Source organism: Phoxinus phoxinus (genome assembly GCF_949152265.1).
Source record: "Phoxinus phoxinus genome assembly, chromosome: 12".
Lineage (NCBI taxonomy): Eukaryota > Metazoa > Chordata > Actinopteri > Cypriniformes > Leuciscidae > Phoxinus > Phoxinus phoxinus.
The window spans coordinates 20,361,595-20,387,430 of record NC_136887.1 but is presented as its reverse complement, the minus strand read 5'-3'; the positions used below and the strand labels follow the sequence as shown (position 1 = coordinate 20,387,430).

Here is a 25,836-nt window from a genome sequence, read left to right as displayed (position 1 = left end):
CTCAAGAAAAGTCATCTGAAAATAAACCTGTCAAGTTTACCATGTTCTAAGTAATAAACCACTATTTCTTATCTGCTTTGTCAACTGTTTATTACCCCAGCTCTTAATGTCTTAATATATGGTTTCCATAATGCTTACAGCCTGTCTATTGAGTTAGATATGGTGACAGAGACAGTGTGACACACTGCAACTAAAGAAAATGCATGCAAATAGAAAAAACACCCGCAAATTAAGAAAACATCTTTCATTAGTTTTGAAGAAAACTGCAATGTGTGCTCCAAATACTCACAACACAACCAAATACAGAAACGCACTGCAAAAGTTCACAAGACAACCAAATACAGAAGCGTGCTGCACAGACCACAACGGAAATATTTCCAGGGGACCCCTATAAGTGACGAACCCGGCTCGGACATGCTTATAGCTCAGTCTACTTTTTTTTTTTTTATTACCTTTTTTTGTGTGCAAAACAGAGAGTTCAATCAATGTAATCAGAATACAAATGAGAACAGAAGATTTTACCATGAGCTTTCAGTTAGCTGAAAAAAAAAAAATTAAAGATAGAGAAAGAGAAAAAGAACACGAGGGTAAGATATTAATCTATACATCTGTAACATTGTACAAATTTTGTCATGGTATGTTTAAATAAGTTTCATAAGAAATGTTAGGTAATGCAGGGTCCAAGGCAAAAAAAGTTGAGACACTCACACACAGATATATAACGCATATTTTAAAAACTTTTTTGTATAAAATGTATGTTTATTTGCAACAGTTATGTTAACCGCAATAATACGATAGTTTTGGTAATAACAGCTTTTCAGCTGATGGACACCGTGCTGCGTTGTCATGGGAACATCCCAGGTGAAAATAATGAGGAAATTAGGTTGTCTTTCATTGCTCCCTGCACCAAGTGCGTTCCAAACGGCTACATAATGGCAGTGCCCTGCTCTCTCTAAAGTCCCCACTTCAAGGGCTCTGCCATCTGCCCTTCAAAAGGAGTAGGGCATAGGGATGCTCACGGTCAATAAGCACGTCCCAGCCGGGTTCGTCACTTATTAGGGTCCTCTGGAAGCGTTTCTGTATTTGGTTTTGTTGTGAACTTTTGCAGCGCGTTTCTGTATTTGGTTGTGTTGTGAGTATTTGGAGCACATGTGTTGTGAAACTGATGAAAATGTGTTCTTCTATTTGCATGCGTTTTCTTCAGTTGCAGCGCATTGAGCTCTCTCGGCCACCGTAGTTAGACTATAACTAAATTGCTGCTATAATCAATGGAGCTGTCTACATCAAAAGTTCTCATTGTATCGCATCTGGAGCAGTGTGCCTTCAGTTGGTAGACGACTTCTTCTTTTTTTTCTTATTTGCCTTGTCTGTCTTAAATACTGTAAAATACTTTTAACAGACATAATGTATTTTTTTATTTATTAAAATGTAGTGATATTAATGTTATATTACAAAAGTAAAAAATATTATGTCAAATATTAAAACATCCATTTGTATACCAAACGATTTTCATTGAAAACAAAGTAGGATACATAGTTATTCACATATTCTTTTAGTCTTGAATGGTTAAAGACATATCAGGTCAGTTAAACAAAAATAATGTAAATATTTGTTGTTCAATGTATATGTCTGTCTACTTGTGTGTCCTGACTAGGAATCACCATATGTCATGCTGAAGAAGAACCATGAGCAGTTTACAGGAAATGATAAATATGAAGGTTACTGTGTGGAACTGGCAGCAGAGATAGCCAAACATGTGGGATACCACTACATACTCAAGATAGTGGCTGATGGGAAATATGGAGCCAGAGATGCTGAGACCATGATGTGGAATGGAATGGTGGGAGAGCTTGTCTATGGTGTAAGTGCTACATCTTATTTTCTCGCTGCATAAATCCAGACCCGAATATCAGAGTGTTAAGGACGAATGCCAAAGTACACAATAGATTTTTACCAGTCATGCTACTGATTAAAAAAATGCTGTTTTAAAATCTCAATCATTTTAATCAGCATTCCACTATTGAAAATCTAATCATTAGTGTACTGAGAAAACCAGACCTCATGAGAAAAGGTTTAGTAATTGGCCAAAAGGCTTCATATTGTTAACTCAAGCATAATAACACGGAATGAGAGAAAAAATTCCTCCTGGAAAGGCATTTACTGATGGAGGATATATTAGAGCAGGTCTGCTCTGCGTTCACCTTGTCCTCGATTAACTTCTTCTACTGGTTCATGTGTAATTTTATAAAATATATAACAATATATACTTGGTATTTATTGCAATAACATCATATATTCCTCTTCAGAAAGCTGACGTAGCTGTGGCTCCTCTGACCATAACCCTTGTCAGGGAGGAAGTCATTGATTTCTCCAAGCCTTTCATGAGCCTCGGCATCTCCATCATGATCAAAAAGCCCACCAAGTCCAAGCCTGGTGTGTTCTCTTTCCTGGACCCTCTGGCCTATGAGATCTGGATGTGTATTGTGTTTGCCTATATCGGCGTGAGCGTGGTGCTTTTCCTAGTCAGCCGCTTCAGTCCCTACGAGTGGCACGCAGAGGACTATGACGACGGAGCTGAACAGAACCCTAACCAGCCCTCGTCATCCGCCCAACAGGGTCAGGGCCAACAGAACCAGAACCAGCAGAGTCAGGAGCAGAGCAACGAGTTTGGCATCTTCAACAGTCTCTGGTTCTCATTGGGAGCTTTCATGCAGCAGGGCTGTGATATCTCCCCCAGGTGAGATGCCAATTTGTGTTTTAGTTCAACACTTCTCAAATGGTTTTGCTTTACGATTTTAAATTGGACATAAAGCGGCAGCTCAACACTGAAATTGTTTATCATACAATGGTGAACAAAAATGTCTGTATAAAATTAATCACATCACTCACAAAAAAGAAATGCTGGGTCATTTGGCAACCCAGTATTGGGTAAATATTGTACAGAACACATGGTGAGGTTTTTTTCATTTGCTGGGTTGTTTTTTTTTTCCCTTGGTGCAAGGTCAAAGAACCTCATATTGAAGGTTATTAATTTTATAATCACTTTGCAGTGACTACGATATGGCCTTGTGTCTGTTCCAGTTCATTAAATGACAATCTAGATCAATAGAGATCTACAGTACCATATTGTAGTCAATGGAGCTGTATTCACTGCTTGTGCTCGGCAACTTTGTTGCATATGACAAGGATGTCACATTGTGTCTCAGCCCTGGAGTGTAGATATGCTGGGTATGGAGAAGGCTAGAGTTCCAAACAGATATTTGCTGCAAAGTACATCTATTAAAGAAAAAAGGTATAATATGAGACTGCAGACGTTCCAACTGTAATCATTTGATTACACAATTGAAAACAATTGAATTTCATTTAGTAAGATTCCCCTCTGGAAGTTTTCTCTCAGAACAGAACACAAAATCACTGTTGACAAATGTATGCAGTTTTAACCGGTTTGGCACAGACTACCCAACTTTGTGTTGCACTGACCCAGCTCTGGGTGGGTGTGAGGGAGCATGTCAGTAAAATTGACTGGAGCGGAGTTACACAAAAACTACCCAGTACCCGAGTCAAAACAATAAAACTTAATTAAATGACCCAACAGACTGAACACAGCATTTGGATTCAAATAACATAGCATTTTTGATTGTAGATATGTATTAATTGGTGTATAGTAGATGCACTTTGATTGGTTCATGCACTATCTTTGTTGCAAATGAACTCCTTTTCAGTGTCATTTGGGTTGATTTTTTTTTTTTACTTCACTTAGTTTGAGTACGAGTATGAGGGCATGTCATGCAACTTGTCCAGGTTGGAATTTGTCTAATTTTGCTTCTACCAGTACCAAGTGGCAGATGAATTGCAGCAAAATACCATAAAGTTTGTTTGGACACACACACACACACACACACACACACGCACACAGCCTTTGATGTCAGAAGAAAGTGAAAGCAATTTCCTTTTATTAGTTGATAAGCTGTTTATTTTGCTCTGCTACACCATTACATGGGTAAAAGCATTTCATTATGATGATTTCTTCATCATGTCTCGTTTTATGTTTCGATTTCAGTTTCAAATGACACAACGGTGCACAGCAATCATATCGCTTCCCGAAGATTTTTTAAATGTTTGGTGACTAGTGATTTCTCAGCGGTACTGCTGTTGTGTGGCTCTTGGCAGATTACTGATATGTGCTTGTTTAGCAATTCCTCATTTGCACAGCTGGTTTGTGGTATATGGCAGTATTTCTAAAGATCAAATAGAGTTGCACATCCACTTGGACCGGACACAGCAAGCCTAATTCCACAGTGTCTAATGAGAGGAAGACAGCAGCTCTTTGAAAGGCAGATTAAAGTGCTGTGAGGGCTACATTTGAGCCTTCCACTCGGGATGAAGTGTCTCTCGCTACACAGTTGCTGGACACTTAAAGGTCACCAATTAAAAACCTAATTAATTGGGGGTGAAGCTGGCAACATGAGGTCAATGGCTGTGGGTTTTAAGGGCACAGGGAGGGATAGTGCAGTATGTCTCAGAGAGAGAAATGTCAACGGCTGAGTTCAGGCACCAGACAGCATTCGCACCTGTGGGCAACACGTTGAAGTCCCGCTGATGCTTAAAGCTATAACATTCCAGATGGATATCCTAGATTCCTGGTTCTGAAATATAATTATACATCTGTCTGATCTGTGTCTCTTAAAAAGTTGAAGAGGGAGTTAAAAATGTGTGGCTATATTCTGTTCCAACATATAGTGACTTAAATTGCATTCAAGGTATATGTATATTTTTTAATCCATTCATGTATTCTCTATGAATTACAGGCTGTTTCTGTGGGAGAAATAGTGATTATTAATGAACACATTTCATTCAGTATTGAAAATTATCAATAGAAAATGTTTAGTGTAGTAGAAGACTAATTATTTTACCTAAGATTTGTGTGCATATCACTATGTTAGCTTAGCAACATTTTAACGCCAAACTGTATTGGAATCAATTGAGTCTACTGTGCGCTTTATGTGAGGAGCTGTTTGTATGGCACATGGAATCGATGCGTAGTTTGGACATTTTACATCAGTCACTTATGAACTTCCATTTCGATTCAGATTCTTCCTTAGAAAGCGCTTCTCTATGAAGACTGTCGGTTTCTGTTGTTTTTTGCAGTTTTGCCTGTGGATGCCATTTCATCAACAAAGCAATAATTGTAGGCTACCTTTACTTTTTTGGAGGGGACAATTACTACCATAAGCATAATTACAAATGGGGACGTTGGCAGGGAGTCATTAAAAAAGGAGATGTGATGAGTAAATAATTAGTTCAGTTTCAAAGGTAACATCTCTCACACCTTTTAATATTGGTTTTATGTTCAGCAGCGCCCGTATGGCAGCATGCACTTTAGGTACCATGAGTGTTAGTTTTTTGGTGGTAATATTATTTCTGTCAGGACCACTATCGTCGAATACGATCATACTATATAAATACTAGCATAAGAGCAGCAATAACCCCCCTTAGGGTAAACAGAACAGAACCAACATGAATGTATTGCAGATATCATTATTTCAAGATTTTAAAGTACAACATAATTTGAGAATTTATTCTGATTCAAGGGACACACACTCACAAATGCGCGCACACACACACACACACACACACACACACACACACACACAGAGACACAGTAGTCAAAATCTGTTAAGGGGTAATGAAACAGCAGTTTTACAAAAATGATCAATGAAACGCAGGGCTTAAATAGACAGAACAAAGCAATCTACACAATGAATAACAGGTGCGCAAATTAATAAAACAATGAAAAACCATAGAAACTAACTGAAAACTAGAACACAGAACTAAAACATGTGACAAACCCACCCAAAACAGAAACAAACCCAGATTATCCCTTACAGATTCGAATTCTGACATCCCTGATTTTATATTTCCAATAATTTTCTATGCTTGACTGATCTTTTTGTCATAATTTTGGCAATAGATGAACACTTAAATTGGTGATCTTGAGATGAGTCCCTGTCGTCCAATTTGACTCTCATATGCTAACGTAATACACTGTATATTAAACTTAACTGGTGATTTTATTAAATTATTATTATTATTAATGTTGTAAACAGTGCTGCTTAATATATATATATATATAAATAATAATTTTTCAGGATCTTTAAAAAATATGATTATAGATTGTTTTGTTCAACTTAATGCATCCTTGCTTAGAGTATTAAGTTTATTTTAGAAAAAAATAATCTTACTGGCTGATGATAGTATACATTATTATACGTAGATTCTTTTCTTTGTATAACACTGCACAACTGTGGTCTGTAACGCTATTATACTGGATGGGGAATTTTTTTTTAAAAACTCCAAGATTCCAGCCAAAGGGAATACTAATCGCCATAATGGCCAATTAAACTACACTCTTATCCCACAATACAGTGCAATATGGTTATATATGGTTTATTTGTACTTATTTTTTGCTATGTTGGTATGGAAAATGACCTTAACCTGCACTGATTCACAGTGATAAGATTTGAACAATCCTACAATGTGTCATCCAGCATATCAGAACGTCCAGGCGGTATATGTCTCTGTGAGCTCCTACATGAATTGATCATTCTGTCTCAGCCGTGATGCTGAAATGTCAGCGGTGTGAGGGAGAGCAGCACGTCACTTTCCTGTGGATGTCGCCTGTGATGGGACACAGAGCGGCTTCAGAGGATCTTAATTAGACTGTGTCATTTCTCCCCGTCATTTTTTCACTGCGACTCAGACTCTGCAGAGTAGAATCGACAATGCTGTACTGATTATACCTTCTCTCTCCTTGTCACTGAAGTTCTATAAACAAGTGAGGACGGGTTGCGGGTAGCGTGTCCGCATTGCGGGTGAACATGTTTCACCGTCTAGAACACGTCACCTCAGACATTGCTGTATATGAGCAGACATGCATGACTGGTTCTGTTTGTGTGATGACATTTAATTAGTGACTAGAGGAGAGAGTGGACGATAGAGCGAGTACGGCGGCAGCATTAACCACTTCCATTATGCTTCTTTAATCATGGGTAGTCGGAGCCTCTTTCCTCTGTGATCATCTGCATGTGAATTTACACACTCCTCCTGTCTAATGAGCGCGGATAGGTTGAATGGTGAGCGGTATGGCAGCTTGATGGTAACAGTCAGGCAATAGTTTGCCCAATCGTGTGCTATTTATTCTTTGGGAGAAAAAAAAAAACCTTGTTCAAATGTCAGACCTGTCACTCAAACCTCCCCATCAGGCCTAATTTATGCAAGTCACTCAAGATAATGTTTATCTCCTCACAGGTGGACCCACAATCTTACACTGTCCTTCTCTTCTCTTCTCTTCTCTTCTCTTCTCTTCTCTTCTCTTCTCTTCTCTTCTCTTCTCTTCTCTTCTCTTCTCTTCTCTTCTCTTCTCTTCTCAATATTATATATAAAATTATAAATGGTAAGATTTTTTAATGTTTTTAAAAGAAGCATAATATGCTCAGCAAGGCTACGTTTATTTCATCAGAATTAAGAAATCCGGTCATATCATGAAATTACAATTTAAAAATATGTTTTCCCTTTGATGGCAAATGGAATTTTCAGCATCATAATGTCACATAATCCTTAAGAACTATTTCTAATATGCCAGTTTGTTGCTCAAGAAACCCTTATTATTATCAGTGTTGAAAACTGCTGTGCTGCTTAATATTTTTTATAGAAACCGTGACTCATTTTGTACTGCAAAAAAAAGCGCTTTTTTTACTTGGTATTTTTGTTTTGTGGCATGAGATATTATGTCTTGTTTTCTGAAGAAGAAGAAAAAAAATCTAAATTAAGTGAGTTTTTGCTAAACAAAATTATCTGCCAGTTGGGTAAAAAACAATCTTAATTCAAGATTATTAATCTCGCAATCAAGATATTTTTTTTACCCCATTGGCAGATCATTTTTCTTGTTTTAAGCAAAAACTCAATTGTTTTCATCATCATAACTTGTAACATCATAACTTGTGTAATTTTACTTGTCTAGTAAATGGTTCTTGATTTAAGAATTTTTAGAAATTTGGACTGTAAACAAGACAAAAATACTAAGTAGGCAAATATTTTTTTGCAATGTAGGAGCAGTAGTTATTTGAAACAGAACTCTTTTGTAACAAGATTACAAAGTCTTTACTGTAATTTTTGATCGATCAAATGTGTCCTTTTTAACACTGTATTGTGTTGTATGTTGTACATGTCTTAATCTTCCCAACCACTTCATGAATTTATAGACTCTGGCAGGAATCTCCCATAGTCCCCAGAAAGCAATGACATGCTCTCACTCGCAGAGCACATCATGCCTTGTCTCATGCTTGGTTTACTCCTCTGACCTCTGCTGTACCTTCTTCACTCCTGTTCCTTTAGTCTTTATTTCTAGTTGTCGTTCTCTGTTCCAGAATCGCACAGTGATTAATTCAGTTAATCTGTACTATGAGCAGAAACTACTGTATCTAGTTGAGTGCTTGATGCCCTCTTACACTGATGATGGCTCTCACAGGACAAGGATCTTTTCCATATCAAAAGTCATCTAGTGTAATTACACCAACACACACACACAACTGCATTTTAATAGCCCACATCACACCTATACAGCGATATAACTTTGTAGAGTATTTTTTTTGTGTGTAAGAAGTTAATTGTACCTGTTATTTTTCTAAGGGCCAGTTTGCAACTTCGCACAGAACGTGTTTTTACGGTTTAAAAACGCAACAAAAACAAGGTCTAGAGACGCGTTTTATTAACGCTGCATTTTTAAAAGGTGATGTGCCACAGAAGCTAGCGTATCTGCGCTGACGATAAGGAGGACAAAGGCCACGATGAGGAGAAAGAAATAAAATCGTTCATTTTAAATATTTACAATAGCCACTACGACTGTCAACTGTCACCCGTATTTATTTAGTGACCACAGAACTAACAGTGTGTAAAAAAACTTCAGCGCAGAATAGTGTGTATGACGTCAGAACCCAGAAGACTCATTCGACGCTGGTTCCTTCGACGTTTTATAATGGGGTTTTTTTATGTGTGAAATAAAGCCTGTGAGAAACATACCTTGACGATGCTTTGACGTTTCGTTCTGCAGTGTACACTGCACACACTGCACACACACACCAAGCTGTCTAATGTAGTTACTTAATAAAAACATACATTTTTAAAAATGAACATAACAAAATTAGCATTTTTCCCTATGGGTGTGTGTAATTTTATGTTGTAGAACCAAATGGAAAATTATAGTCTTATATATTATAGTCTAATTAAGTTATGTTTATCACAGCCTTTATTTTACACTTAGGCTAAATCGAAAAGAAAAAACTATTATAAAAACCCATAGAACATTTTTGAAGGAACCAGCGGCGAAAACCTGCATACCAACTCTATTGTGATGAATTCCCATATGAATGTTTAGACTGAGGTCACATTGCTAAGCATTGGACCTGTATCTGATACTGTATGGAAGTGGTCCAAATCAGAATTGAAAAGATCAGATTGCATGTGGCTTGTGCTGTTCACACTGATATGAAAATAAACATCTGAGTCACATTATGAGCAAAAAGAAATTGGATTTGGGCCACTTTTGCCTGCAGTCTGACTTTAACCATGTTTGGCAATACAGATTGATGTTTTAAATTCAGCTTGTCATTTTAGTTTAAGCATTTGTTTGGTTTCCTTGATGTTTCATTTAAGCAAATATTATTTGCCAACACGCGTTTCTTTCTTTCATTCTTTCTTTCTTTCTTTGTGCTGATTTTAGTTAATCATATTGCGTTAGTCAAAGTTCCTTACAGAATAAATGAAATGATACTGTCAAACATGTTTTTTGGGAGAAGATACAATTTTTATGAGGTTTGTTTTTTCTTAATGCGTGCAACAGGCCTCCTGAAGAGAGAACGAACATTCAATAAGAACAGGAGCAGCAACAGTTTTCTTTTTAATTATCTTCAGTGAAGCCGTCCCTGGAGGACTCCACTTAGACTTTGTTTTGCAGTCTTCTCTACGTTTCCTCTGAGGAGTTACATCGCTTATTAGATATTTAGAGTAACTGCCTGAGTCAGTGTCCAGCATTCTGCATATTTACTTGCGTGCTCATGATCTTCCTCACATCAGCTTGTTTATTTCCACCGAAACAACTGTCTTCCTGCTTCATATACTTTGTGCTCTACAGTAGAAGGACGTTAAAATAGATTTGAAACATGAGAGAGTAAATTATGATAAAATTTCATTCTGGGTATCCCTTTAAATAATTCAGTTCATTGTAATACTAACTCTCTTTATGATTACACATAAAATGTGTTGTTTGCTGTGTGTTTTGATTCTACTCTTTAAAGGTATAATTATGAATATGTATTATAATTATTAGTATGCCTCACAAATACGTGTGAGTGCGCATGTCTAGGTAAAGAAAGAGAACTTTAATTAAAAAACTTAATAACCCAAATATTAATGAGTAGGCCTACATTTAATAATGCGTTACGTCTTACATCAAAAAGGTCATCTGATGATGTAATACACGTTACTTATTGTCACGCTAAACTGTGGCTATAATGAATTTGCATGATGATCAGAGATAACACAAACCGTCTTTAATATAATAATCCAAAAAAATGGGAATACACAGGAGAATTTCACGGGGAGAAAACACACAACCACTTAGCTAAAGACGACACGGGACAATGAACAGACAGAACTCGGGGTATAAATACACAGGGGTAAACAAGGAAACTCAATAAACAACAGGTGAACTAACAGGCACACACTAGAAAACTGGGTCAACATACAAATAGCAGGAAAAGTACAGAACCAATTAAACTAAACAGACTAAGCCATAAACCTTAGACTTATAATGAGCCCACCACTGTCTATTTGTTTATTTACTTTCTTAATTACTTGGTTCAGAGTTAACCAAAATATTGGTCCTCTGTTGAATGGTGTTATGCCTGCTACAGACTTGATTTCAACAATCCTACAGTATAAGATCATTACAAATCACACTCTATGACATGTACAGTAATTAGACTGTACGATGATGACACCTATTGAATTGTAGGCTACCCCAGATAGCAGACCGATGTCGATTCAACGTTGATTTTTTGTTGTAAAGGTTAGTATCAATCATCAATCAAATTTCAACGTTGAATCAACAGTTACGTTCAATCAGAACGTTATTACACCGAAAATAAAACATCGATTCAACATTGAAATGCGGTTGAATGGCGTGTCTGACGTTGATTCAACGTTAATTCGATAAGCAAAACGATGTTGTTTCAATGTCACGAGAAACGTTGTTTCCACATTGATTCGATGTCAGTTTGCTATCTGGGACGACACAAGTTAGTATAGAAGAATAAAACATCATCAGCATGCGCTAGTGGTAAACAAATAGAGCAAGATGAATCACTTTGGAAATTGTGTTTTTTATGTGCGCTGAAAAAAGAGGAGGATGTGAAAGAGAATATGGACGTGGTCATGTCTTGGCATAAGAGGCCAATTTGGCATGCCAGTTTTGCAAATGGAGCTTGTTGGTAAGTATTTTAAAGTTTTAGCGCTTTGATTAATATGCCATTTCATGTTGCATTTTTATTGGCTGGTCAGTAGATCGCACGCAGATCGTAGCAACAAACACACTGTGAGATGATCATGCTAAATTTCTAACACTATCAGAAAATTTTCGCTGGGTGTCTTTGGTCGCAAGACCGTGACAACGACCTTCTTTGAACCTTTCTCACTGTACGACGTAGGACCACCGTTTAGGAACCACAACCACAGAAATCGCCACGATTGGTTATCTTTCGTCTGGGACAGCCCAAAATCGTACAATGTGTTGCCATTGGACATTTTATATATATAGTTTTGTCATCTGCTTTACATCCTCCCCAGGAGAAAGGCATTTCTGTGAGAGACTCAGAGTCATATGGGTAGAGACAGTTCAGACAGAGTTTAGAATAGTCAATGTCAGACAGATGAAAAGAGAAAACGTGCAGCGGACAAACAGCGGGCTTCTCCGTGCTGCACAGAAGCATGCTGGCTGTAGACGGGTTTCAGTCAGTTCAGTGTGGACAGAAAGCTGCTCAGTGACACAACCCTTCTCAGCCGCCTGTTTGGAGAGAAGACAGTGCTGCCATGGCAACGCTGAAAGACATGGGTGTTTCCTCTGGAGTGGCACAGCTCACAGTGTGAGAGCACTGCTGACTGAGTACCACCATCCGCTTGTGTGTGTGGGGGAGAGGCAGGTTTAGCCTACATTATAGGGACCAAATGTCCCCACAATGATGGAAGAACAGGGAAACCGTGAGAGCTCAGTCAAACAGTCAAATGCCGAAATGTTTATGTGCATGACGGAGGTTTCGATATAGGAAATGTAATTAGCTGGCATGTCAATGAAACGTCCCCACTATAGAAAGCCATGTGTATTTTAACTGGATTTATGTGCCCTATTAGTGTCTGTAAAGTCATAATTTGCATAAGAATGTATGGCTTTCATTGTTTTTCATGATTTATCAGGGGGTGATTTGTGTTTTTAGGTGCATATTGTATCTAATGCTGGTTCTAGATGTGTCATTAGCCACAAATATCTGGGCCACCTTCAGTAGTAAGTTATCTTGAACAGGGCAATGCAGGAGATTATGGCTGTCATTTATATAACGCAGGAGGGCAGTTCTATCTCAGCAATGGATTTCATAAGACACTTACACATCCATCTAAATAAGAGACTCTGAGCCAAGCGTGTTTTATGATGATCTGTGAGATTTATGAAATTAAAAGTGCACAAATAAAACACAGCAGTTTCATATCTCTACATACCGAGTCACATACATGTGCTCTGCAATGAGCATATTATGCAGACATTAGGGAAATCACTCACAGGTTTCCTCTCATTTAATTGCAGTCGTTTGCAGTAAACGGCATTTGCATAATCATCTCATTCCATACATGCAGAGCGTAAATACTGACCTCGTGAGGAAGAGGATTTAAGCGCGGAGAGATTCTGACATGTGACCAGGAATGAGATCAGTGTGTCAGCTTCACACCGCTCAAACGGCGCCCGGCAAAAGCTGTCAAACAACATCAGAGCACTGAGCTGCATTTCCCTCTGCCAGCTTCAAATATCTGGTGCCCGAGCCTCCTGCGCACATTGTGCCTGTGGTATATTTGAAGAGTTTGACTTGGGCTTTTCTCACAGCCCACTGATGTTTTTCAGGGGTGTAGGAATTATCTGAAAACTGGGAGGGAAACATACATGTTATTAGCTTCGCTCATGAATATTTGGTAATTTAAATGATTTGCTTAAAGTGCACTGAAGTGGGCACTAGCTATACGGATTAGCACTTATTAATTGTGTTTTCGTTCATTCAGTTAAATTCGGATACAGCCGATTGGAAAAGGCTTCCGCTTGAGCTTAAAGCTGTTGTTTTACACCGCAGGCTATTCGTTTCTATTCGTTTCTATTCTATTCGTTAAACGTTTCTATTGATTAAGTTTTTAATTTCATATTTTTTCATCATATATAGGCCTATATATATATATAGCATTCTGCAGTGTTTCAATAATCAAGCTGTTATAATCACAATATGGTGACTGTAATGCTGACATTACTAATCAAAGACATCCCTTAGTATTGAGTCATCCATTTTATTTCCGCAAATAAATGTAGGCCTCAGTAAGCCTTCACATTTGATTATCGCTACTTGGTGTTGTAAATATGGCATGCTGTGTATATGTCAGAAATATGTATAGCGTATTTAAAGGTAATTAGCTAATATTCAATTCAATTCAAGTTTATTTGTATAGCGCTTTTCACAATACACATTGTTTCAAAGCAGCTTTACAGAAAATGCATTTCAAAAATATACATACAAAAATACAGTTAGTTAGTCATGAAATTTAGGGCATAACATATCGCCGGCGTTGGGTCGTCTCTTCACAGGCGTCGAGTCGTCTCATCACAGGCGTTGGGGCATCTGAAGTCTCCATGAGAGGCTGGATACTAACTGGAGCTGACAAACTCTATTTGAGTTATCTCGGGACAGGCGTCCCGAGATAACAACAAAAAAGGCAGATGGGAAATAATTAGCGTAGCTGCTGTTCTTAATATGAATGCATTTGATCTGATTTAACTGTAGTATAAAAGGTATGAGATGCATCATGTGAATGCTTGGCTAAAGAGATGCGTCTTTAATCTAGTTTTAAACTGGGAGAGCGAGTCTGAGCCTCGGACAGTATCAGGAAGGCTATTCCAGAGTTTAGGAGCTAGATGTGAAAACGCCCTCCCTCCTTTAGTGGACTTAGATATCCTAGGTACGACCAGAAGCCTCGAATTTAGCGATCTTAAAGAGCGCGATGGAATATATGGCGATAGAAGGTCTCTTAAATACACAGGAGCTAAACCATTTAGGGCTTTATAGGTCAGTAACAATACTTTGTAATTGATACGGAACTTAATAGGTAACCAGTGTAGAGATGATAAAATTGGTGTTATATGATCATATTTTCTTGACCTAGTAAGAACTCTAGCGGCTGCATTTTGGACTAACTGTAGCTTGTTTACGGAGGATGCAGGACAACCAGCTAATAAAGCATTACAGTAATCTAGTCTCGAGGTCATGAATGCATGAACTAACTTTTCTGCATCAGAAACTGATAGCATATTACGTAGCTTAGCAATGTTTCTAAGGTGGAAAAAGGCTGTTCTTGTGACATTTGAAATATGATTTTCAAAAGACAAGTTGCGGTCTAGTATAACACCCAGGTCTTTTACTGTAGAGGATAAAGTAACAGGACATCCATCTAGATTAAGGTTGTATTGTAAGAGGTTTTGTGGGCAGTTTTTTGGACCAATCAGTAATACCTCCGTTTTATCTGAATTTAATAGAAGAAAATTACACGTCATCCAATATTTTATATCTTTAACACACTCTGTCATTTTAGATAATTTAGTGTTATCATCTGGTCTAGATGAAATATATAATTGAGTGTCATCAGCATAACAGTGGAAACTTATTCCATGTTTTCTTATAATATTACCAAGTGGCAGCATATAAATTGAGAATAGCAGAGGGCCTAATACAGATCCCTGCGGCACTCCATAATTTACTGACGTTATCTTTGATTTTTCCCCATTTAAATGGACAAAATGGTAGCGGTCAGATAGGTACGATCTAAACCAGCTTAATGCCTGTCCCTGAACACCAGTGTAATTTTGAAGTCGATCTAAGAGTATTTTATGATCTATAGTGTCAAACGCAGCACTAAGATCGAGTAAAACTAGTATTGAGATACAGCCTTGGTCAGAAGCTAAAAGTAAATCATTTGTAATTTTAACCAGCGCAGTTTCTGTGCTATGATGTGGCCTGAATCCTGACTGAAACTTTTCATAGATATCGTTATCTTGCAAGAAAGAGCACAATTGAGCGGACACAACTTTTTCTAGTATTTTAGACATAAATGGAAGATTTGAAATGGGTCTGTAATTTGCTAGGTTATTTGGATCTAATTGTGGTTTCTTAATAAGAGGTTTTATAACTGCCAGCTTGAATGTTTTTGGAACATGTCCTAAAGATAGAGACGAGTTAATAATATTGAGAAGAGGCTCTTCCACTACAGGTAACACTTCTTTCAGTAGTTTAGTGGGTATTGGATCTAATAAACATGTTGTTGGTTTAGATGCAGTGATAAGTTTATTTAGCTCTTCCTGTCCTATAGTTGTAAAGCGCTGTAGTTGTTGTTGAGGGGCGATAATTGAGGCTGAATCATAAGACGCTGTCAAAGATTGTACATTTACAATTGTGTTTCTGATGCTTTCTATTTTCTCAGTGAAGAAATTCATGAAATCATTACTATTAAAATGTAACGGAATATTTTGTTCAGGTGATGTCTGTTTATTTGTTAATCTAGCCACAGTGTTAAATAAAAACCTTGGATTGTTTTGGTTATTTTCTATTAGTTTGCGTAGATGCTCAGCCCTGGCTGCTTTTAGAGCCTTTTTATAACGTGACATACTGTCTTTCCACGCAATTCTAAAGACCTCTAAATTAGTTTGTTTCCATTTGCGCTCTAAGTTACGAGTTTCTCTCTTGATAACATGCGTAGCACTGTTGTACCATGGTGCTTTAGTTTTCTCTCTAACCTTTTTTAATCTAATTGGTGCAACAATTTCTAATGTACTAGAGAAAATGGTGCTCATACTGCTAGTCATTTCCTCTAGTTCATCTGTTTGTTTGGGTTCACTGAGGAGCGGAGATAGATCAGGTAAGCTATTCAAGAATCTATCTATAGTGGTTGGAAGGATTGTTCTGCCTGGTCGATAACGTGGCGCAACATGACACATTTCAGCCGTACGTAGTATGCAAGTTACCATGTAATGATCAGTGACATCATCACTTTGCGGTATAATATCTATATCGGTTGGATCGGTTCCATATGATATAATTAAATCTAGAGTATGATTAAGACGATGAGTGGGACCACTAACGTTTTGCTTGACCCCAAAGGAGTTTAATAAATCTGTAAACGCAGCTCCTAACGCATCATTTGTGTTATCAACGTGTATGTTGAAATCTCCAACAATTATTGCCTTATCGGCATTGACCAATAGATCTGAGAGAAAATCTGCAAACTCTTTTAGGAAATCAGCGTAAGGCCCTGGTGGTCTATATACAGTAGCCAAGGCTAGAGATAATAGGGATTTCTTTCTTACATCTAGGAGCGTAACATTTAGCACAAGTACTTCAAACGAATTAAACCTGTGGCCTGTTTTCTGAGTAACATTAAGAATATCTCTATAGATTGTTGCAACACCGCCGCCACGACCAATCAGACGGGGCTCATGCTTATAACCGTATCCTGGTGGAGTGGACTCATTAAGACCGAAATAATCATTTGGTTTAAGCCAGGTTTCAGTAAGGCAGAGTACATCAAAGCTATTATCAGTGACCATTTCATTTACAATAACCGCCTTAGGTGTAAGCGATCTAATGTTTAGAAGACCTAGCTTTAGAAATTGTTTTTGTTCACTAATATTGAGATTTTCTGGTTTAATCACAATTAGATTTTTCTTAGATCCTGCAGTAGATTTATTGTTTGGCCTCACTAAACGAGGAATAGACACAGTTTCTATATAGTGTTCTACACTGGTACTTATATCAATTAATTTGGGACAGCAAAGAATGTGATTTGGACTTTGACTTACTAGTCATATGGTGTGTAACGTCTTGGAGATGTTGTCCGACAGAACAGCCGCTCCGACTCTGCTGGGGTGCAGGCCATCAGCACGGTAGAGCCTAGGTCGCTCCCAAAACAGATTCCAATTATTTACAAAGAGCAGTCTCTGTTCATTACACCATGACATCAACCATTCATTTAGTGCAAACAATCTACTGAACCTTTCTTGTCCTTGTCGGTACGTGGGAAGCGGTCCAGACACGACGATCTTTGCTTCAGGCGATGTTCTGCGTACCGTCTCGATCAGGCTCCTGTAGTCCCTCTTCAGAACCTCCGTCTGCCGCAGCCTGATGTCGTTCACCCCCACGTGCAGCACGACAGCTCCGACGCGCTCGTCACCGTCCAGGATCTCGGGGACCTGCGCAGCGACATCGAGAACACGAGCACCAGGAAAGCAGTGAGTGCGCACCATACCTTTACCTGAGGTAGCGCGGACATGCCGGACCATGGAACTGCCGATGATCACAGCGTCGTCGCGTTCCGTCTCGCGAAGAGGGGAGAAGCGGTTCCGGGTGGAGATCTCGAAGACCGGGAGGGGCGGAGAGGTCCTTGCTCTGGTCCTGGCTCGTGTCTTCCGCTGTGGCATCATCCAGGGTCCATGGTGCTGTGTCGGTGTCGGGGTAAACGAAACCAGGGGTGCTCGGGTCCTGTGCAGAGAAATACACGGAGTAGAGGAGGCCGGAGTCGAAAAGTTACTAACCACTGACTTGTGAGCATCGGCGCGTGATGCTTCAAGCGCTGATCGTCGGTCTCGCAGCTCGGCCTGCCTCCCCAGCAGATCACGGATCTGCTTCTCCACGGACTCCAGCTCCAACCGCACCGAATGCAGCTCAAACGTGTCCTCACCTGCACTCAGAGGTAGACACACATCCGATATATTCGCCATTATGACAGATGAACAATAAATTAGCAGTGATGCTACCAATATCACTACTAATTTAGGACTGAAATCATGGATAGAACCCGTATCCTTCCAGTGATTCGAGTGTAAATAAGACGGTCGATAGGCGAGACCACGCGTGCAAATGCTAGCGGGCTAACTTAACACGTTAGAGATAGTAACGGAAGTTCGGAAAGTTGGATATAACCAGCGATATCAAAGCAATCCGATTGTTTTTTTTTTTTTTATAGAGAGTAACGTTAGTATCGGAGATATGTTCACATGCTCACAAACTAACAGTTAAGCGATTCGAACACAAACTCCAAACACAACCAAAGCGGTTCGAACACAAACACAAACTTCAAACACAAACAAGCGATTCGAAGCACAAGCACAAACACAAACTTCAAACACAACAAGCGATTCGAAGCACAAGCACAAACACAAACTTCAAACACAACAAGCGATTCGAAGCACAAGCACAAACACAAACTCCAACACAAACAGAGCGATTTCAGTGATTCGAGTGTAAATAAGACGGTCGATAGGCGAGGCCACGCGTGCAATGCTAGCGGGCTATCGTTAGAGATAGTAACGGAAGTTCGGAAAGTTGGATATAACTAGCGATATCAAAGCAATCCGATTGTTTTTTATAGAGAGTAGTATCGGAGATATGTTCACACGCTCACAAACTAACGTTAACAGTTAGGTAAGCGATTCGAACACAAACTCCAAACACAACCAAAGCGGTTCGACCACAGACACAAACTTCAAACACAACAAGCGATTCGAAGCACAAGCACAAACACAAACTTCAAACACAACAAGCGATTCGAAGCACAAGCACAAACACAAACTCCAACACAAACAGAGCGATTTCAGTGATTCGAGTGTAAATAAGACGGTCGATAGGCGAGGCCACGCGAGCAATGCTAGCGGGCTATCGTTAGAGATAGTAACGGAAGTTCGGAAAGTTGGATATAACTAGCGATATCAAAGCAATCCGATTGTTTTTTATAGAGAGTAGTATCGGAGATATGTTCACACGCTGGAAAAATAGAAAATGCTCGTTTCTAAATTAGTGTAAAGAACAAAATCAACGATTTATGAATCAAGTCGACGGAGCTTCAAACACAAACACAGCGCTCACTCGCGACGCGTCAGCCATACAGAAGTGATAATATGAATTATGAAGCTGAATAAACAGCAGACACAACACATCAGCATCTTCATGAGGCCAGTTTAGCACTAACTCAACACACTTCGGCAAGTCCCGTCGTGAATCATTTTTACGGTGTAGCCTGGTATTGATTAACCACCATCATTACATTATAATACTGCTGTGTACTAAACCATTCAGCAAATAAATTTCCCATCCTACAGTAAGTGCTTACAGAGCTTTCTGTTCACAACTGGATTTGTAAACACATTTCATGCAATGAGAGAACACGGAAATGAAACCTAGACATGAGTAAGAATCTCGCAGTTTTTTAAAATTTTATTTTTATTGGGATTTTAAAATAGTCTTGAACCAACCCAAGCCAATCAGCTACGAGGTGATTCACAACAAAACTTTGATTTGAAGCAAAACATATTTTGGAAATCTGACAAAACGACAAAGGTATTAGCGGTTTTAGTGAGGAAAAAAAACTACAATCCCATGAAGCATTGCGAACAGCATAATTGAATTAAAACCGATGGAGAAATCTAATCAACATAAATGAGTAGGCCTAGTTTTAAATGTGTAAAAACCATATATTTTAAGTTTATTGCAAAGTATGCATATATACTTACCTACAAACAATTCAGTATTTTTAAGGCATGTGGGAGTTCGACTTGATTATGACATTTGCAGTGCTTCATGGGAGTAAAGAGCTATTTTGGAGCATGTTGCTTTTTTTGACTCTGATTGGTGTCATTTCCTGTACAGCGCCATTAAGACGCCTTAATTTCATCAGGAATTTCACTGTTAAACACAAATATTGTAAAAATATAAGATGAAATAATGCAGACTGACGTCTTTAGCAAATTCCATCTATTAACAACCTTGTAGCTCTCAGTAAGTCTGTTTTTAGAGGTTAATAAGTTGTCGTTCAAAATCAAGTTTTTACTTTCGGAACCCAACTGTTGCACTTGGGGATTCACCGAAATTTCGGCCTCCTGTAACATGGTGTGTATAGCCGTGCTGGACAACCCTGGTAAAATGACGCTACCCTCTCGTTCACTGATCCACTCCCTGCTATCTGCTCACATGCTCTGATAATCATAGTTTTCTAGGACTATACTTTATTTTGATAATTGGTCAAAAAATGAATCCGTTTAATCCGAGTATGCTGCATAGAACTGAAAGAAGAAGAATGTATTGATATTTAATATTATTTTAATATAGGGCTATTTTCTGTCCAATTTTTGTTTGTTACTTTAAATAAAAGTCTGGTTATTTTATTTTATTGGCTTGTAGTTTTTTTATTAAAATAAAATAGTACAATTATTGCATTTAATTTAAAAGTCTAATAATAATACAATTATATATAATAAAAATAAAAAGAAGAAACTAATTTAAAAAAATGTAAAGACATTTTCGGTTTTCTCCCAAGTGCATCCAGATGTTTCGGTTTCGGCGCAGAATTTTCATTTCGGTGCATCCTTAGTTGCACTCTATAGACCTGTTAGCTACACTGTATTGTTTTTTTGTTTTTTATGATTTGTGAAAACTTTTTCAAATGAAATCCTACACCAACATTTTTCAGTGTCTCCTGGCTCTCACCTATCAAGGTGGATTCACCATATAGGCCGTTAACCCCACCCTTTACTCCAGCAGAGAGAGAAGATTATGCCGCCCGGCTGCCAGGAACTCGGTTTATGCCTTCTAGTCCTGCAGGTAGACCATTTAGAACTCCCTCAGAGACATTCAACTGATCTCATACGCCTGTCTGAGCTTCATTCAGGCCATGGGATTAGAGACCACCCCCAAAGATCTGGCAGAAACTAAGAGATGCTTAAAAAATATTCTTGTCACATAGTGTTCTGGCCAGGATTTAGCCAGGGGTGAAGTTGTTTTTTCCTTTTTTTTAACCTTGGAAATTGTGAGCGGAGATATCTCAGTCCAGCCTTTAAAGAATAAAATCAAATATCCGTTACGCTCTTTCTCTTAAATATATATTTGTTTGCCCTTTTGACAATCTCTGCAGATTCAAAGGGTTCACAGGATCTTGCCTTTATATTTCTGTTTGTTGCAATCTTGACAGCCTTTCATCACGATGGGTTTCGCCTCCCTCACAGCTTAAGCGATTAAACCGTGCATTTGTTTATGTTTTTATCAAAGCAGCTTTTCCTGTTCCACCACACACTGAACTGCTATTTTCCCTGGAACTTTCTTCACACACCGTGATGTGTACTGCTTAGTCAAATTTGGACACATTGTTGTTTTCAGGGTTTATTATTATTATTGTTGGTTTAAGAGCAATTACAATGGCGGCTGAGTGTTCTCATCACCATTAATCCCTGACAATTAACATGCATGTATTACTTTAACATACTGGCAACTTTCTAAAAGTGAGATTAAAGCGCTGCTGGTGAGTTGTATTGTGATGGTCCTTATCTCGTCTCAGCACATTTCACTAAGAGTTTATAGCCGAGTGGAGTCAGAGAGCAGTGTATCAAACAGACTAGACCACCGACCAGTGTAAGCATCAATGTGTGCGCTGAGAAGCTACAGTACATGCCGGCCAGTATTTGTAACGCAGTTAGGATTAAGTAAATGTTCAGTGCTCCACAGAAATTAGATTTTTTGAATGGGTACACTTGATAAACTCATAATGGATCTTCATTTGAGCATGTGATTTCCATTAGTTTCTCTGAATAATTTAGCAGCACAGATACAAAATATTCAGTTCCTGAGTGAAATTCTGTCTGATACTCATAAACCGATAATTATGTTCTTGTTGACTGATAACTGATCATCATGACTGATGTTCATTTTCTGTAAAGTTTTTTCTATGTGCAGTACCATTCAAGTTTTATCAACATTGATATCACTGATATATGAAAACAGAAAACAGTTATTTTAAATTGTAATAATATTTGACAATATTACTGTTTTTGCTGTATTTCTGATTAAATAAATGCAGCCTTGGTGAGCATAAGTGACTTCTTTTAAAACCCCAAACTTTTGAATGGTATTGTCAATTAAAAATAAAACACTTTAAACTAAAATCAATCATTTTAAATGTTAGAAGTGAATTTAGGCACTACAACACTATGTACAGTTTGAAAATTGTATATTCATTTTTAAATTTGCTAAATATTTACATTAACTATGGCCATGATGTTACACTAACATCTGATAACTTTTTAGTTTAATTTTAGGTTTTTAGTTTTATAATACAAAGACACATTTTAAACATGGCATTTAAAGTGTATTAAAAGTTATTGAGGATATTTGCATTCACATATACTGTACGTGTATGTTTCCACAGGTCTCTCTCTGGCCGTATCGTGGGTGGTGTGTGGTGGTTCTTCACTTTAATCATCATCTCCTCATACACAGCCAACCTAGCTGCTTTTCTCACAGTGGAGAGGATGGTGTCCCCCATCGAGAGTGCAGAGGATCTGGCCAAACAGACTGAGATTGCTTATGGGACTCTAGACGCCGGCTCCACCAAGGAGTTTTTTAGGGTGAGAGGTGCCATGAATGAGGGGAATTATTCAGCATCACTGAAATTTAAAGTGACCCTATTATGCTATTTTAAAGGTTCCTAATTTTGTTTTGGAGGTGCCCTACAAGAGTTTTACATGCATCCAAGGTCGAAAAACACATATACAATATACATTGTGCATCACCTAATTTCTCAAAGAGTCTGAAAACTGTCAGTTTGAAGATTCAGTCTCCCTAAACCCCTCCTTTCCAAGAGCCTACTCTGTTCTGATTGGTCAGATGGCCCAGTCTGTTGTGATTGGTCTACCACTCATAGCATGTAGTGAAATGACCATTACCATAACTGAATTTCAGCTCCAGAGGCTTCCTCAGCGCTTCAATACACACAGTAACGCTAGCAGCAGTTTTATCATCAATATGAGCCAGAGTCCTCATCCTTTTGAAATGCATGCAACGTAGACTTGCTTTCGCAGCGCAGACAACACACTTCCAGACCTCAGCTACAACTGCAGTGTTTGAGAGCGGCTCAAAGTAGACGTTGTTTTGGAAAGACATTGAAGATCATAGACTGGTATTATGCTAATTTGCTACAAACCTATGTAGGTTTGTTTAGAAAGTAAGGCTAGACTCTTTCAGGCAGTTCAGAATCGGTTCGTTCTTTTGGGAAACGGTAACTCCATTTATCATGCACTTTGATCTTTGAAACTTTTTCGATTTTTACATTCACAAACGGCTATATTACATGAGAGGTAATTTAAAACAGTTGTTAAACAATTTCAAAACAAGTGCAAAACAATTGCACGTTACCACTTTTTACAGTGTGCAAATGCATAATATTTCACTTTCTTTCCTCTTTTAGAGGTCAAAGATTGCGGTCTTTGAGAAGATGTGGTCCTATATGAAATCAGCAGACCCCTCAGTGTTTGTGAAAACCACAGATGAAGGAGTTATACGGGTGAGGAAGTCCAAGGGGAAGTATGCCTATCTGCTGGAGTCTACCATGAACGAGTACATCGAGCAGCGCAAACCCTGTGACACTATGAAGGTCGGAGGGAACCTGGACTCCAAAGGCTATGGCATCGCAACCCCCAAAGGATCAGCTCTCAGGTAAAGCCAGCTGTCCATTGTATGCTGACTGTATTTGACCATTATGAAAATAACATCAGATGGTGGTTCAGTTGTGGTAGAGGCTGGATACAGTACTAAAGGGGTTATGCTCACCTTGGCTAAACTTTTACATTTAAGTTTACATCATCTACTAGCTAAAATAAAAGAGAAACAAATGGGAATTCGTTAAAATGAGTACGCCAATCATGTCACAGCACAAACATAGCCAAATAAATAAATAGATATTTGCATGTTGCATTTCCCAATTTTGCAAGCCAGTTCTGAATAGATTATGAAGGACTCCGCAAACTAATGCATTCTGCTATACTTTACTGAAACGGTATAGCATCACTCCCTCACTGCAGTCCAGGCTCCTAAATCAGCTCTTTAAAATGCCAAGTGTGCTTGGGTTCACTGCCTAATCTATATGTGGAACTATATGTGCTCTTCTCCATCTTTTGATGATTTTTTTGCTGACATGATTGCAGGAAAATATTGCTGAGTTTTGCAAATAAGACGCATTCAAAGCAAAACAACAGGTTTGTGCTGAGAATGTCAGTGACTTAATTTAATACTCGCGGCACAGCCCCCAAAAAAAAAAGAAGCCTGGTTTCCGGGTGGACGTTTTTGCCAAATTGGTGTGGCTTCACTGAACTCATCTGGTTTCTCTTTTGAAGGACTTTTTAATGATGTTATACATGATCATTTGAACCAAGGGCGAGGGTGGAAGTACTGTGCTAAGCAGCCTCTGCTATGACAGAACATCCTGTCGTGTGGGTGTTACATATGTGTGTGGAGCTGTTCAAAATCCCGCCTCTACCTCATGTAGCTTGAAGGGGTTTTCAACACACTCCACCAGAAGTGCTTGCATAAGAAACGGCAGGAAAATGACGCGCGCTCTTCAGAAGCTCTTTAGGAAACACGTGTGTTCGCCGTCCTTTCATTAAACAGCAGCGCCGCTCGGCAGAGCCCATTGAGACACCACAGACATTATTCACGACAGGCACTTTGAAGCTATAGGTCTACTGGATGCTAATTTCAGTTTCTCTCCTTCATTCCGAATTACGAAAGCTCTATTCTCACCGAGTGACTTGTGCATGAAGAAATTGGGCAATCAGTTGTTATTCTTATGCAAGCCACTTCTAAAGATGAATGTCGACATTAACATGTTTCTTTTATATTCTCTGCAATATAAGGTGAACAGTTGTTATTTCAATTGTACACCACCATCATTAACGTCACATTTATTGTGCTTGAATGTACCCATCTGACTAATACACCATGGCCCACATGATATTACATTCATTGCAGTGCAAAGGGCCTCGCAAGGGCAATTTGGAGCTTTTGAAATAACCTCAATAACTCCATCTCTCTCTAATAAGATAAGCTCCTTGGGGAAACGACCTCATAGCAATTGTACAGTCATTTTTTGGGTCACCTTATAGCAAAGCGAACAGGGGTAGAGGGTGGATGGAGTGGGAAAGAGAGAGACATCAGATACAAGATGTAAATGACTGACTTCCATCTTGCCACCTAGGGCAGGACTCGAATTAAATTTAATACTAGCTGGCCATTACATTGACAGCAAGAGTGAAAGAGGCTCGGAAATGAATTTTGTAAATGTGTTTCTCTGTCTGTTGAGTTACCAGCTGTGCGGTGTATATCTGATTTTGAGAGAGAGCAACTCCCTTACTGACACGTTTACATGCGCCGGTTGATTCTACATGGGCACCGACTGCATTATTTCAACACGTGAAAGACAATGGGAAACTTTGCTCTCTCTGTTAAAATCAATAAAAACTGAATTGAGCATTTAGGATGTTTGTGATTTGCTGAACTAACCATGTGGTGCAGTTGTCAAAATGTAATAATGCTCCTGTGTGTCTTTACTGAATTTTGCATTTCATGGCTTTATTTACAGTCAACCAATTGTATTATTTATAGACATCTG

The 25,836-nt window shown here is 38.6% G+C and overlaps 1 protein-coding gene across 11 annotated transcripts in view; it reads left to right on the top strand.

Annotated features, from left to right (window-relative positions):
- Positions 1-25,836, top strand: part of gria1a (glutamate receptor, ionotropic, AMPA 1a) — a 90,170-nt gene that overhangs the window by 51,325 nt on the left and 13,009 nt on the right. For all 11 annotated transcript variants that reach the window (XR_013799647.1, XR_013799648.1, XM_079629817.1 and 8 more), the window contains 4 exons: positions 1,655-1,861; positions 2,307-2,737; positions 22,600-22,798; positions 23,638-23,885. Coding sequence is in view for 9 of the 11 variants with exons in the window: in XM_079629817.1 (XP_079485943.1) it covers positions 1,655-1,861; positions 2,307-2,737; positions 22,600-22,798; positions 23,638-23,885 (1,085 nt within the window). In the remaining 2 variants the exon portion in view is untranslated. The remainder of the gene's footprint in view (positions 1-1,654; positions 1,862-2,306; positions 2,738-22,599; positions 22,799-23,637; positions 23,886-25,836) is intronic.